At 33.3% G+C, this 16526-nt stretch overlaps 1 protein-coding gene across 2 annotated transcripts in view; it reads left to right on the top strand.

Annotated features, from left to right (window-relative positions):
• Positions 1–16526, top strand: part of LOC108687637 (transcriptional activator Myb) — a 40891-nt gene continuing 24365 nt past the window's right edge. Inside the window, exon 1 of one of the 2 annotated variants that reach the window (XM_018193513.1) lies at positions 1–44. In XM_018193513.1, the coding sequence (XP_018049002.1) occupies positions 25–44 (20 nt within the window). In that variant the 5' untranslated portion in view covers positions 1–24. Of the gene's footprint in view, positions 45–14190; positions 14893–16526 lie in introns of those variants that run through there. The other variant, XM_018193512.1, reaches the window with a different exon arrangement.

The raw sequence follows: 16526 nt of genomic DNA, 5'->3' as shown, positions 1-16526 counted from the left end.
TTCACCCCGAGACGATGCAGCAATATGTTTCTGAATAGAAAGAGGTGAGTGCACGAATGTTGTCTTTTGTGTCGCACGGCGACGCATAAAAAGAGAGTTGCGTTTTAGACGCGTCTCTCAGTACACCCCTTCCTCATCTTTTGTATTTACTTAAAATTAGACAAGTTTATTCGAGGTATTTTTTGGCGGTCTTGGGTGAGAGGAAATGGATAAGGAACCTCTCTGTGAGAGCCGGGACAACCAGCTCCACATATTGCGGCCTCACGACTGCTCTGTCTCCTTTATTTTGAAACGCGATGTTTTGGCGGGAAAGGAGCATGTGAGAGCACGCGAAGTCAGCGACGCATTGATGGCCTCGCGACCGGCAGGTATTCGACTGTTCGTGGCCTTTCGTTCGCAGGCTCGTGATGCTTTCTGTATTAGAAATTCACGAAAGGTATGATACAGGTTTTCGCGTCATCGGCACATTCGGCCTCGAAGAATCGTAGAATGTTCTCGCACATTCTAACCTCGCATGCATCCTGTAGGTACGTCCAGGCAGTCGATTTTATTTCATCTATTTTGCTGCGTGTCATGAGTATGAAGAGAGTTGGGAGCGACAATAACATCTCCGCGTCTTGTCAAGGTGAATCCGATATCACTCGTCGAATATCATACTTCGGAAGCCTATTGTTATTGTTGTACATGCGATTATCATTGCGTCATTTGTTTTCTGATAGAACGGACGATGTCCTCGCCGGTCGCGATTCTCGATCTTTCGTACGTACAAAGCATTTCCGAATGCATCGTCTGTCAATTTATGCCTTTTTTATATTCGCGAGAATGAGTTTTTAGATTTTGTTTATCAAATAAAATTGCGATTGATTTTATCAAATTTTATTTATTTACTTTTTGTTTTTTTGCAATTGAGCGTAAAAGTTAATTGGAGTTCGATCAAATTCGTCTTAAACATTTTTTATTTATCAATCTTAACGTCATTTTTTTTTAGATTTCTTAATTCAATTTTATTTCGCAGGAGAAAGGAGATCCTTTTTATATCGGTGCACTTGAGTGTTTCATTTAAGTTATTCGGAATTTAATTTTGAAGTCATCTTAAAATCTTCTAGATAAACTTATCAATTTTAACGTTATTCCTTGGATTTCTGGGCTCAATTTTATTCCGGAAGAGAAAGGCAATCTTTTTTTTATCAGAGCAATTAAGTGTTTTCGATTTGCTATAAATGATAAACCAAATATAAATAAATTGCATTTATTTATATTTGATTTATCATTTATTAATTGCATTTATTCATGTTTGATTTAATATTTTGTCATATCGACAAATAAATATTTTTAAAAGTATTTTTGAAACAATTTTTTATAAGATCATTAAACGCATATTTTTTTATTTAGTTTTCTTATACAAATTTTGTTAATCATTACAATATTTTCTTAGAGAAAATAAAGGACAAACCTAAAAATTTTAAGACTTTATTCTTAAATATTTCCAAACTAGTTGACGGTCAGAAGTCTGCGCATTAAAGAGCAAAATTGAGTTTTGAAAAAGATAAGTAAATCTAAAGGATAGCTATTTGAAATACAGAACCGTATTATAGTCATATATAGTCATCATATTAATTACACACATATCAAACTAAATATCCAGTTCAGAAAATTTATGTGAGTTGTAATTGAAATTTCTTCTTTTGAATTTATTGTTATCATGTTTTCATTTATGTTGTTTCATTTATTGATATCATGTTTTCATTTATGTTGTTTCATTTATTTCATTTGTTGTTTTTTTAAATTTTAAAGATGCAATGTTTCCGATCTCACTTGCTCTTCGCTGACGCTTATTTTTATTTTATCCGTCCATATCGATCTCGTCTTTCTCATTCTTGTATCCGATAACCGAGAAAAGTATAGAATAACTTGCAAAAAGCAAATAAAAAAGAATCGTCTTTCTCCTCCCAAATAAAATTGAGCCAAGAAATTGAAGAGACATTAAGGTTGATAAATTTATTCATTAAAAAGAGCCATTTTGTTCAATCACCAATTAACTTGAAATAATTATCGACAATTAATTTTATCATTAAAATCAAAGTTTATATAGTTCATTTTTTGTGATAAACAATAAGAAATTAATAATTCCATTTATAATAAAAGAAAAATTGTTGGTATTTGTAACTATGATTACGTTACTAGTTTTTATCGCTTCACACTCCTTTAATATGAAGTATGCTTTCCTCCTCCAGGCATATTTTGCAACTGTCTTCAACCTTTCTTCAGTACTGGCTCTCCTTCGTCTCATTTCCACATCTGTATCTATATTCCACTATCTAGCTATCATACTTCTTCCTTTTTCCGCTTCCTTTTTCCTTCCAGATATTTTGGTAATTTCTTTGTCATTATGCTTTTATAGTTGCAATTGTATCTAGATTCATTTATCTTCATTCTTCTTTCTTCTTTCTCCTTATTCTCTATTTTCTTCACTAAATTCTCAGGTATCTCCTATCTCCGTCTTCTCTTTCCAACCTCACCTGTTCCTTGCTCATCTCTGTTCTTTCCAACATTTTCCTCCTTCTCTCAGTTGCCTTCTTCCTTTAATGATCGCTTCTTTTCTAAATTCTTTGTGCATTCCTGTATCAGTTTCTTCTTTGCGCTTCTTATTTTTTCTTCGTATTGCTCTTCTAATCGCTTTCGTTTTTATCTCTCTTATTTTCGTTTCTTTCGCTTGTATGTTTAGTTTGGTATCCTCCAATTCAGTCCTAAAATTCACTTCACTTATTTTCTTTTTATTCCATCAAGTCTCCTATCCTCTAGCCAGCCCCACTCTGTTCCATATAGCGCAGTACTTTCCAGTGAATCAAATATCTTCATTCTTCTTCTGAAATCATCTTTAAATAATCTCTCCAATGTTCTCTCTCCAATGTTCCACGTCTTCCTTATTGTTATTGTTATTTTCATTCTTTCTCTGTGCTTTTTTTATCCCTTCATTTTTCTGCAGAGTATATTCCAAGTATTTTATAAAATAATACATAGATTCACGAGACATTAGGATCAACGCTGGTACTAATTTGCGCAAATATACTCAATGATAAAAATATATATAAATAAGTTTAATAATTTTTGGACGTTTCGGCTCGGTTTGAATATCCTCAGTATATACACATATAAATAACTACCGGCCTCGAAACATTGTTAAATGAATTGCAAAATACATATATTTTTCCTTCCAAATGCAAATTACATGGACCATGTAGTGAGACGCAACCATCCTCATTATTAATCAATGATGTGCAGTATTTTATTTCTTTGAAATCCTTTATCCTCTTCTCCCCATTTCCATGCTTTTTTCCGTCTCTTTCTTTCTCGAACACCATTACTTCCGATTTTTCCATTTCAGACCTTTTCTTCTCAAAATTTCTTGAATTTCTTCAACATTTCCTTCAGCTCTGATTTTCTATCAACCAGTAGCACCATGTCATCAGCATACATAATTAATCAACACTTTTATTTCCTATTACAATCCTCCTGACCGTCCTCTTTCTCCTCCAAGCCCGATACGTATATTAAATAGAGTCGGATTCAAAAGATATCCTTGTCTAAGAACTTTTTCCATCCAGAATTCTTCCGATCTTATATGCTTTTCTTTCTCTCTATTTATTTTAACCACATTTCTCGTTTCTTTATACGTCTTATAATTCTCAGTCTCAGCTTCTCTTCTATCTTCATCCTCTTCATTAATTCATTTAGCTTTCTTCTATCTATTCTTAAATGCCGCTTTTAAATCAGCAAAGAATATTCTCATCTTTCCCCCTTTTCTGCTCAGCTCTTTGTTAATTACATAACATATATATATTTAACATATATATATATATCGCATCCATCGTTCCTCTCTCCTTTGTAAACCCGAACTGCTCTTCCTTCAACTTACTTATCAGTTATTTTTTTCTCTAACCTTTCATTTAATGCTCGCTAGATTTTGTACCCATCAACGTGATTCCTCTGTAATTTTTAATCACATCTCTCTCTCGCCTTTTTTTACGTTACTATAATTATTATTGCTGTAATAATATAATATATTAGTAATAATATAATTATATTTCTATCAAACATATCTGTATATAGACAATCGAAAATAACTATAATTATAGTTATTATTATTAAAGTAACTGAAATTACTATAATTTATTAGTAACATGTAATTACACTTACAAATATCAAAACTTTTTTTTTCATAGTATGTTTTGATAAATTATACAGATATTATTTGATAAGTGTCGATTAAATTAATTGGAGTCTTTGGTTGAAATTATCCTTATCATCGCACACGCAAAGACGCAGAATATGTTTAATTCTACATTAGTCGCAAGCCGATCGTAAACTTGTTAAGTTGACAACTGAAACGTCAATTTCAAATTTGATGCTTCAAATTGACTGTTGCACCAAGTTTGCGATCGACTTGCGACTAATGTAGAACCAAAGTTAAACGTATTTTGTTGGATCGATACGTCAATCTCGTAATGCCAATGGTGAGAACGAATATGTTTTCGTAGCAAGCAATTTAAAGCATTTTCAAAGGGAACGAGAGTTTGAAATGTTTAATATATTCGTATAATGTTCAGAATGGAGACATATACCTGCAAAAAGTAAGGTGTCAGTACTATTACAATGATATTTGAAAATAGATGAATGTGTTATATAAAATTGATAAAGTGCAAATAAAATATAACAAGTAGACCGCAAAAATGGACAAAAACATAGAACAGTATAAATGGATGTAAAAGCTAATAATCTATTGTGTTCTTTGTTCCTTGTTTCCTTTTACTTTTTTGCTTTTTTTCTTCTTCGCAATTATATTATTGATAATCATATTTCTCGTCTCTTCAAATTTGTCATCTTTTATCTCGGCGACAGAAATTGAAGAAATAAGATAAAAGGCAAAAAGGCAGAAGGTAAAAGTAGTAAAAAATAAGAAACAGGAAGCAAAGAGCAGAGTTGTGCTCTAACTAGCGTTAAAAATGTATGTAGGAAGATAATACAAATATATTACAAGTATATATTTGAATATTTTCGAGATAAACTTTCGAATACGTGACTTTATTTCGAATTAAAAATAAAACAATAAAAATTAGAATTTAATCAATCACAATCTTAATTTTTACCCTTTCAAATTCTGCGTTTTGATGTATATTAAATTGAAAAATATTATCCATTGAATTATTTAATTCTGTCGACATCTGAGAGCTGATGTATATAATAATGTATACATGTGGGAAAATAGTCAAAATTAAAAAAAAATTGTTAAAAGTGTGAATTATTTATTAAAATGCGCATGAATTGAATTAAAAAAGAAAATAGTTTTTAATTTGGTTGGTATGGTTCTAATGAAATCAGTCTGAAGGTCTGAAGGATTAATCTCTGTTCTGATTCTGATTGGTTGAATTCTAATCTACCATTCGCAATCTCCAACATGTAGTTTGCTACAGGCTTTCAAATCGATCACATCTCCATCCATTTGATGCTTGGCGAACGTAAAGCCTTTATCATACCATGCATTAGAGATTGAGGATTGGGAATCGGAGATCAGAATTTATCAATCAGAACGAAACGGATTAAAATTAAAATTATTTTATTGACCGAAATTTTAATCTCTAATTCGCAATCCTCATACTAATTATAAGTTTGGAAATCTCGTCCAAGTTGTCCGAGTGTTATCTTATTCTTGTTTTACATCTAATGAACAATAAAGATAGAATAATATTAAGGATCTCGAAGGAAGTTTTCGAACGTAGCCTTAATCTTGCATAGTGTAACACGGGCTTAAAGTTCACGACGCTCTTTCATTTCCATCGCGCGGAAATATCTTTCGTCCCGAGATACATACTTTGCAAACAGAACGATTCTCTTCATCCCGGAACGCCACGCACGTCCCACTTATCAATATTAAGCTGCCCGTCGGGAGATAGGGTGACGTCAACGTCAACTCTCGGGTCCTGCATGGCAACATTGGCAACTGCCAGACGGGGACAAACGCAGACAAATGTGTACATCCACGCGTGCATCTCTTGCTAGTCTCTCTTCGTGGTCGCGAACACGCCACACACGCCCCTTTGTGTTTTGTGCCCAGGTCGTGCCTCTTGCATCTCCCACGTCCCTCTTTTCTCGTCACTCGCTCTTCCTGTTTGACGCTCATTTCGCGCCATTTATTCGCGTAGGAAGATCTCTTCTCTCATCTTCCTGTTCTTTTTATCATACAATTTAACGTTTCCACGTGCGCGTCTCTATAAGAGGCATTTCTCTCTCAACTCCGATTAACTTAAGCACTATTTTATTATATAAGTAATTAAATTATATAAGTATTAAAATTATTTTTATTTTAAATTATATTCAGTATATCGAAAAAAAGATTAAAAACAAAAAATTGTATACTAGAGATGTTGTTTTAAATAATTCTGCCCATCGAATTAATCGTCGATTAAAGTTAATTGGAGTCGAAATGGTCCTATGTATTTTAATATGATTTTTAATATATGTAAAATAATTATGAATATGAATTCTGATGAGAATAAATCTAATTAAATAAGAGAAATCTTATGTTCAATCAAAACAGATCTTAGTGCTTTCGATGAATTTATATACTTATATTATCTGATTCTGCGTATTGAAATCTTTTTTGGTTTTGAAATGCAATCATGAGCAGTAATAAAGGCAAGCAATTCAATAATTTTTAAATGCTAATAAATTTGGCTTTTTACGAAGAATGGTTGTCATCATAAAAGCAAAATTACTTGTAATTAATTATAATCATTTACGAAAAGTTACAAAAATCTAAAGCTTCACGTGCAAATCCAGATTAAAATGAAAAACTATCAGATGGATTAAAAATGGCAGTATTAAGATCATGATTTATCTTTGGAAATTGTTATCAAATATATATTATTCGCAATAAAATTTATATATAATAAAAATAAGACGTCTACAATGGATAGCTCGATAAAATTGTCTAGTCTCTCATTGGATATCCACATCCACGCGCATCCACGCAGGAATGCTCGGCGAGATTGACCTCTTGGTGTCCCCGGCGATGTTGATGCCGTTGATGGTCATCTTATGCGCGCGCGCGCGCGCGCGCGGAAACAAACGAGAGACAGCTGCTCCGTTCACAGGAACAGAGGCGGACGAGCGGCGACGAACCCTCCCAGTTTGGTCGGCCCCCATCTCTTTCACCCGCGGATGCGCTGCTATTCAGCACACGGCGTGTTCAAGTCGTTCAAGAGCGCACAGAGCAGGGATCAACACCCGGCCGCGCTTTGCGTCACAAGTAGATCTTTAATGCGTCGTGGCCGATCTCACATACACTGAGAGAAATGTTTTGCTACACAACCATTTATTTTGTTGCTATATGACTATAATAGAAACTTTCTTACTTTTTTTTTATTTAAACATTTTAATTTTTTATTTTACGTAAACAATCATACTTGGAGTGTTTGTCTAATTAAAGGTCATTGTTATTAAATGCAATACACATTGTGTACATATATATATACATATATATATATATATATATCAATTTATTATTAGTATTATTATAATTTAGCGTCATACACACGTGTGTGGATTTATTTTCAATATCTTCCTTAAAAAGTAAGAAATAAAAAAAATAAGGATGAATTCTTGGTCAGTAAAGAAAATTACTGTGACCGAATTTTATGTTCCCGTTGTTGGAGTAAATATCACTTCAGATAACTGTTCTCGATCATATGTATTTAAAATGAAAGATAATTCAATAGGAAATGATGATTGAATACATGGTATCATAACATAGTAACATTGACATTATTCTATTTAGCATCTATATTTATCATCCGCTATAACATCTAAGTAATGTCATGTATTATATACCTATTATTTACTTGACTTTGGTTAATTCTGATCGGAATTTTTCTGCTAATACACAACTTTTGATATCTATAATTCCAAAAGAATTGCATCTGCAGGTTCATGTTTATGTGGCTCATATTCTTTCGCTATGATTAGTAGTAAAATATGTAGTGAAGTTCAGTTTCTCTTTTTTGTTTTCACCGTGTAGTTTTTGTTTTATGAATAAATCTTTATTTTATTGCTGGAAATATTACTTGAAATTTTTTACTGGGAGTCTCGAACGCTGTAATCTTGTATGGTTTTGTACCGAGGGACAAAGTCCCGTTTTAGTGCTTTGAGCGAACTTCACCGCCGTAATAAACCTCGGTGATTTGGGGATACATTGGACATTAATGCCTTCGAAATTACGGGGTTACTGCTTCCATGCGTACGTATACCCTCTTGTCTACAGATTGATTAGAGCTAATCAAATTCGAAGAGTCGCAAACATTCGACTCCATACGTAAAGGAGACCAAGAATAATAATGATATATGAGAGAAAGAGAAAGGAGAAATTATTCGTGAAAAAAGTATTCACTAATAATTAAAATAGTAATTGTATAGGTATTTGCTACTCTCTAAATCTAAATCAGTAGTCACTAATCATCCAGTGGCATATTTGGCATTGATAATCAGTGAAGTTCAACTAAAAAAGGCAGAATGTTTGAGCATTATATAACTAAAATATTGACACTTGCACGTAATTTCAATCTTCCAATACCGTATTCATTGAATTTAAGCACTAAAACAAGGTTTGTTAGATTACGTAATAAAGATTAGCTAGGTTAAGGATTTCATATTTAATTCACTGATTACCAATGGCATACTTCGGCATCAATGATTATCCACTGATTCAGATTCAGAGAGTACATATAATATATATTGCAAATACTATTTACTATTCATATCTTTAAAAAACGAGCGTCAAGTAATTGCACAACCATTTTCGAAAAGAAAGAAATGGATATGTAGAATTTGAGAAAAGCTCTCGAAATTCCTCGAAAAAAATAACAGGTGATTCGTAAAAAGCGCATCTACCAGACGTTCGTCCGTTATCCGTGAAGTCCATTCTCGAGATCCATCTTTTTTGTCGAGGAGCGGCCGCTGGCGGTTCTCAGCTGTGTATAATCTTCAACTGAACCGCCACACATGGCTCGACTCTCTTCTTTTTATCCGAATTGAGAACCCGGAAGGCGCCTGCCGTGTTCTCCACCGAGGAAAACCTGTCCGTGTCACGTAGCGACCTGCATCCGTCGACGTATCAGCACGGCCGTGTAGTGTACCTGTGCATCGCTTCTTCCTTCTACGTCGCGATGTCTTCTCTCTCTTCATCATTTCTTCTCGGAATCAGCCGTCGCGAAGAATGCTGCCCGCCCGGAACGCGCTTCGTTCTCGCGGTTGCATACATACATCGCGCAGGAAGTTCTTTCTTCCAGATTTTGCATATTCTTTCAACTTCGACATATGCCGCTCAATTTCGAAGCGGATTCTCTCGCCTTCGGAACAAGTCACGCGACATCACCTTTTTTTCGAGATGTCTTTCTCTGTCTCTTTTTTTTCTGTGCCTTTCTCAGCTTCTACATTTTTTTATTATTACGTTAATACACGAACTTCAGGATAAAAGTTATATTCAAGCTAACATATATCTTGACAAAAATTTGTTGCCTTTTATTTCTAAACTCTGAGCAGAATCGTGTAAGGCTCGTAATATGATCTCGTAAGACTTACAAGTGCTTATAACTTTATGTAATGTAAAATTACTTATAAGTGCTTATAATTAACTTTTGTATAATATCTTTAGCTTCTTGATAGCTGTAAGATTTAAGAGAAATGATAGACATTTATGAACGATCATACATTTTACGTATATAAGCAGGTATATAAAGTTAGAACATCAGTCATAAGTCTTATACTTTCTGAATTTCTTGAAGCGAAATCTTATTCTAAAAAAAATACTGAAAATCTGTCACTTTTTTTTAATAATGATAGTATTTTAACTCTTTTGGAGTAAGATTTCACTCCAAGAAATTTAGAGAATTTATGTTTAGTTTATGCTATTTTCAGCAGAATCGCAAAGTTTGTAACTTGTTTTCATAGTTACGAACCTTACGATTTTGTTTTATAAAATTGTTTTATAGAATTAAGTATGTGCGAAAGAGCACAGATTTTCGATATCTTATATATATCGATAAAGTTATTCTATTCCAATCCCAAGTTCTGAACTGGTGTACATTGGTGCAATAAGTTAGAGTGAAACAGATATAGTTTATTTCATTTTAACTTATTGCACTTAGTTCAGAATTATTCGAAAAAAAAATAGCCTGATATGAATCAAAATATACAATATGGCGATATACTGATTAGAAATGATTCGATACGAAAAGTAGAGAGTCTATGTTCTCCATATATCTATACACATTCCTAGCTTTAGCTTCTAATTTTCTTACTTCCTTAGCTGTGTATTCCAAAATTTTCTATCAGTACTGAAAATCTATAGTACACATAATATAAATTATAGTCTTTCAATGCTAATAGGCTAATAGTGAATTTTGGAAAACAGTCTTTATATCGAATCAATTGATAGCTAGATTCTAGATCCAATGCTAATATGGAAATTCAAAGAAACTCAAAGTTCCGATGTAAATATAGAATATTAAAAAAGTAATATGATATGATATTTTAAAATATCGAATCATAGATCGATATCCCTAGAATTGTCATTCCTAAAATTGACTCATTAGTTTTCTATTAATTTTCATTAATTTCAAAGAATCCTTTTATGAGTCAATTAAATTTATTACTATATTTTTGCTGATAAATCGTAACCCATTTAAGAAATTATAAGAAAAAAAGCTTTCAAGAAAAAATGGAACTTCTGTTAGAGAGTCTTATTATTATATTTAATTTTTTTTATAAATTTGATTTAATGTCTGAAGAAAAAAAGAAGTTTGGACTGGTCGAAAAAGCATTCCAGTACATTTCTCACTCTTGATATTCGAAGCATGATCTGCAACAAGATCCTCAATGATTTTGCGCCATCGATTCCCAATTCCTTTGCCATGGTTCGTCAAGGAATCGATCGGTTCCCAGAACACGACGGCGTGATATCGCCGAGACCTTGCGGCTTATTCCTGAGTCCGCAGCCCTTCCTCTCATTTCCTCGTCTTTCTCACGTTTCTCTTCCTCGTCAGTGTTGCCGCAATCTCCTCCTTCTCTCTTCTTCTCTTCCTTTCAATTCTCCTTCTTCTCATCTTTCTTCGCGTCCTCTTTTCTCTTATTTTTCTCGCTGTACCTCCTTGTGAGTTAACCGACTTAAAGTCCCATTTACACTGCAGTAAGTTACATAAAAATTTAGAAACGTCTTGGCATTTTAACAATGGCGGAATAGAATGATATTATTTAATAGAAAATAAATCACACATTTAATAAAAAATTATATTTTTATTGATTTTATACTATTTATATCTATTACTTTTCCATTATATTTTTTCATGACCTTCGGTTCTGTTATTTCTACATCAAGGCACTCATGAGCGATGCAGGTGTAACTTAAAGCGTACTTCGTGAGTTTCAAGATACGCTGCTATTAAAGTATATTTCTACAAACAAAGCGCTCCTTTTCAAGACTGATGTCGAGAAAAAAATCATATCATGCACAAAATAAATTTATCATATTTAAACATTGTCTGAGTGCGTGCGTGCGTATCTTTCTCCATATAATAAAATATTATCTACAAAATATTTTTTCAAAATTCAATGATAATTAGAATCCTACTGTAAATTTCCATGGATTTTTTTCATGAATTCCTATTTCTATAGAGGACTATAAGATTCTGTAGGAGCTTATGTAATTACCTATAGAATTTGTATAGCATGTACAAGTATACGTAGAACATTCATAGGAATGCAAATAGAATAATAAGTATCCACAGAAATGTGGACAGATGTCCCGTGAGAACTAAAAGGTTTATAAGATATCAGTTTGACATATAATAAACATATAGGCGTATATAAGACAAAGGAGAGATGCTTTATAGGGACTGAAAATGCCTATAGGCTATCATAGGATGATATACCATAGGATGCACATCTCCTTTGTCTTATATGCACCTACATGTTCCTATATCATAGTATAATATCTTTTTAGTTCTCATGAGGCATCTATAGGTACCTATATCAACTTGAGAGAATAATTTGTAACTCCCAAAAACTGGAAGCCATAATATTTAATAAACGAGCTATGCTTCACGTCGGATGAAAAAAATCTGTCATAAGGAAAATATATACTCATGACTTTTTTGAATCACCAAACACCTTGTTTATCATGTGACTTTTTGAAGTTATGGAAAAATTATCTTAGATTTTCGCGTGGAATTACATCAGTTAGTTATAGCATTATGTATACACTTTAATATGTATATTATAGAGATGCAGGAATCATGCAGGGTGTCTCAGAATATTTGTGACTATTTTGGGACTAACAGAGTATCTCAAAACATTTGGAACTATTTTTGTGTGCAGATAGAGCGGATTAAACTGAATCGAAAGGTCGATTATTCTCTATTATTTTGCAATTTTCGCAATTATTATCCAATGAGCAGAATATCTAAAATCGAGACAATTTTAAGATATCTTTAAGAGTTCTTTGCAATACTTCTTTAAAATATGTCATAAAGTTTATTCAGCAATCTTTAGAAACTAACTATTGCGAAAATTGTAAAATGATACAGGACTTTTCGACTCAGTTTAATCTACTTTATCTGCATACGAAGATAATTTCAAATACATTCTGTATATCATTTAGATTCAATTGCAACAACGTGTTCATCATTCTTTTTCCCATGCCTTCCCATTTCCTAGGAACCTTTTTTCATTGATGCCATCCCTATGTAAAATCTTGTAAAAAAAATTTCCTATGTATCTCATATACATGTGCGTAAATCTAATAGGTATCTATAGAAGGTCCTATAGAATCTTATAGTTCTTTATAGGAATCCATGAAAAAGCCCAATGGAAATTTACAGCAAGACAGGAGCTTCCTGATATGAGGATCTGTCGAATTTGCTATGGATTAGGCAAACCCATAGGAAAATTCCCAGACATCAGGAATTTGCAGCAGGGAAGTATGATGGCAATTTTGGAGTTGTATTTTTGAGTGCAAGATTTTAATGTTATTACGTATATAAATAGAATTATAACATGATTTTTCCGCGTAATTATTGAAAAATTCATTTAATAGTTTATGATTTAATTCTAAAAAAAAAATGGCTTATAGAAATTCTTTCGCATTTTAAGATAAATTGACTTTAAGTTTAATTATATCGTGAGACCCTTAATGTTTTATTATCATAAGATAATTATTTTTACGTAAATTTGTTGTTACGTAAATAGAGTTATATATTATAGCATACCTTTTCTGTAAATTTTGAAAAATCCATTTAACACTTTATGATTTAATTCTAAAAAAAAATGGCGCTTACATTCAAGCAAATTTTCAATTGTCATTTAATTATTCTGTTTCAAATTCGAACATGTACTGATATGTAAAGAAAGTAAAAAAAAAAAACGTTTCGGGTTATACACTGTAAAATTATGTTCTTGAATGTTGAAAAAATATACCAGAATTTTTCCAAGTTTTTTAAAACTCAAAATTTTTAATAATACAAGTACAATTAGGCATTAGTGATTCTCAATTGGACTAGAGAGTAATGGAAAAAAAAATCATGGAGAATTAAGACAAATTGATTTTAAGCTTAATTATCATGTTTTGTCTATACGAAATAGAGACTTTATTAATTCGTAGAAATTGAATTCAGGCAACGTCGGCGCAGCGGAACTGAATGAATTCCTCGACGTGTTTTCCTTGCGGGCCCTTTTCTCCAAACTATCACATCAGATTGTTATTCTACTCAGGCATTAAGTTGCGTATTGCGTCGTATATCGCCACCTCTTCCCGGTCGATCGTCTCTGACTGATTCTTTCACGTATGTTCTGAGGCACGTTGCACGCGTGTATGTATGTAAGTTCCTAGGGACGACCGGCGCCTTCGTTCCACCTCGCCCTTCGAGTCGAGATGCCGGTTCCCTGGTGTTCACTTCTCTCTTTCTCTTCTTGTCTCTCTCTTTTTTCGTCTCTTTCTCGCTCTCTAGGGTCGACCCTTTCCTCTTCTTTCCCCGTCATGGAATCCAGCGTTAGGCCTGCCGCTTAATGTTGCTGCTGCTGCTGCCGTCGCCATCGAGAGTCCCTCGGATAGCAATCGCCAGTCCGAACTCGACCGTCGTTCGGAGTGGATCGTTCATTCAACGCGACACTTTCCACGAATTACCGGTACTCTCGAACAGTGGAAGTGTTTCGGCGCGTTAGTACCCTTCGCACGCGGCGGAGCATCCTACTTCCGGTTTCCCAAGTGTTAACATCGCCTCGCATTCTCACCCTTGCGATCTCGCGGATCGACAGATATTCTATTTAATCGGAAAATACACGGCGAAAGCGCGCGCTGTCGCGAAAAGGACGGAAAAATATAGATACGAGAGATAAAATATAGAGAAAAGGTAGAGGAGAAAAGGGATGCACGTGATGTTCTGATACTTTTAGGGGTTTCTTTTTCGCGAGGGGCCGAGGGAAAACGCATAAACATGACTGTATGAGACCAGCCTTCGATAGAATAAAATTCTCCGGAGACGGAGACGCGCAGAGAGACGCAATGGATTACGGTGTTACCTCGTGCAGGCGGTAGTGCTCGTAAGCCGGGGGATGCTCGAAGCATCTACGCGGGAGAGAAGCTTCTATTTATCGCCGATCCCGCGCTTTCTCCTTCGGCTCTCCCCCGTCCGTCGACCCCGTCTCGTTCGCCGTCCGTGAGAATCGTGCATCGCTTATGATGGATATATTTTCGAATGGATTGCTCGCGCCGAATGGATTGTCGATCAACAACGTGGAGATAGCCTCCTATCACTCATCCTTTTGCTCGCCACCAATCACAGAAGCGTAAGTAATTGCTTCAAATCCACGTCTAATATATTTATTTAACTGTTCGTTGTCGCAAAAAAAAGGAAATTGTCGTACCTGCGGATGGATAAATATACTTATTTCTAATGCGTAGACTTATATCGCGATAGGGAATGAAAGGGAGAGTTTAATTGGAAATTTATTATGGCAAACAAATATTAAAGACTAGATAAATTTATTATAGCAGAATATTTAATATTCTCCACCGATATTAAATTTTAAAGGTGATTTTTTTATTATGAATTTTGGTAGATGAATTTAAATTCATAAAACGTAAGTAAAATATAATTCAATTTTTTCAGATTTTTATACAGTTCGGAATAATATAAAATTCTGTACTGAAATTTTTGAAGATCTAGATTGCGAATTAAGGGTGAAAATTCATATTGCTGACGAAGAAGTTAATGATGAAAATATAGATCCGTATTTTTTCTTAAATTCTTCTTGCTTTGTCGTTTGTATTTAAAAAAATCAAGATATCTCGGAAGATTTTTTTAATTGAATTCTTATTCACTTCTTTGAAATTAAAGATCTTTAGTTACTCCATATGTAATGTTTTCTCCTCGTTCTCTGTTTTGTTCTTTTTCTATATCGAGACAAATTCAATTTCTTGATATAGAAAAAAATTCAAGATATAAACAAGATATAAAATATTTTAAGAAACTAACTTATAAAAATAAGTTATTATTATAAGGTATTAATTATGATCTTTAACTTCTCTCTCTCTCTCTCTCTTTCTCTCTCTCTCTCTCTCTCTCTCTCTCTCTCTCTCTCTCTCTCTTTGAAATAATTTGCATTATTAGAGACAACAAACATTAGTTATTTTCATTGTATTTAACACTGTTACTTTTATTTTTTATATACAAAATATAATTCTATATAAATCGCTTCTGATACATTAAATTTCATCATTTTCTGGATTTGTCGCTATGTAAATACGCACGAGATACAAGCAGTAGGTTTTAATATCAATGTTTCGAAATTCTTTCGTGCGCGTGTATATCGCTGTGAAGAGAATTAAGCACGATATTACGACATCAAAGTCCCTTGGGCCAAACATTCATTAGAAACTGTCGTCGGCGATATCATGTATGAATGTAATGATAGAGAGAATATGCGCAGCGTTCCAACAACGGAAATGTAACGTAATGATATCAAAGGATGCAGTTTTATCACAAAGGAAATTATATGTGATGCTGATCTTAATGCTGTAGTTTTATTAAATTAGCATGAGTGTTGCTATTAACTAGAAAATACTTGATGTTAGAATTTATATTATGGAGGAAAATACGAAGATGAACTAGGTCGTCGCGATAAAAATACTGTTATTGATATAGAAGAATGAAGTAAACACGCGATATTTTATATCACGTGTTTACTTCGTCTTTCTATTACCAGTATTACCAGTATTTTTATTTTAGTAACAATTTTCTAGATCGGAATTGAAAAGTAATGAAAAATAATAGAAAGGTCAAACATAAACAAAATTTTCGTTTTTATTTTTCTAATATTTTTTGTCATTTTTATTTTATCCTGCAATCTGGACTGTTCAATATCGCAAATTAAATTGAAAACTAAAAATTTAGTGCTTTTAAGTGATAAAAAAAACGTTA

The sequence above is a fragment of the Atta colombica genome, unplaced genomic scaffold (genome assembly GCF_001594045.1).
Source record: "Atta colombica isolate Treedump-2 unplaced genomic scaffold, Acol1.0 scaffold210, whole genome shotgun sequence".
Classification (NCBI taxonomy): Eukaryota; Metazoa; Arthropoda; class Insecta; order Hymenoptera; family Formicidae; genus Atta; species Atta colombica.
This window is presented reverse-complemented; position numbering and strand designations above follow the sequence as displayed.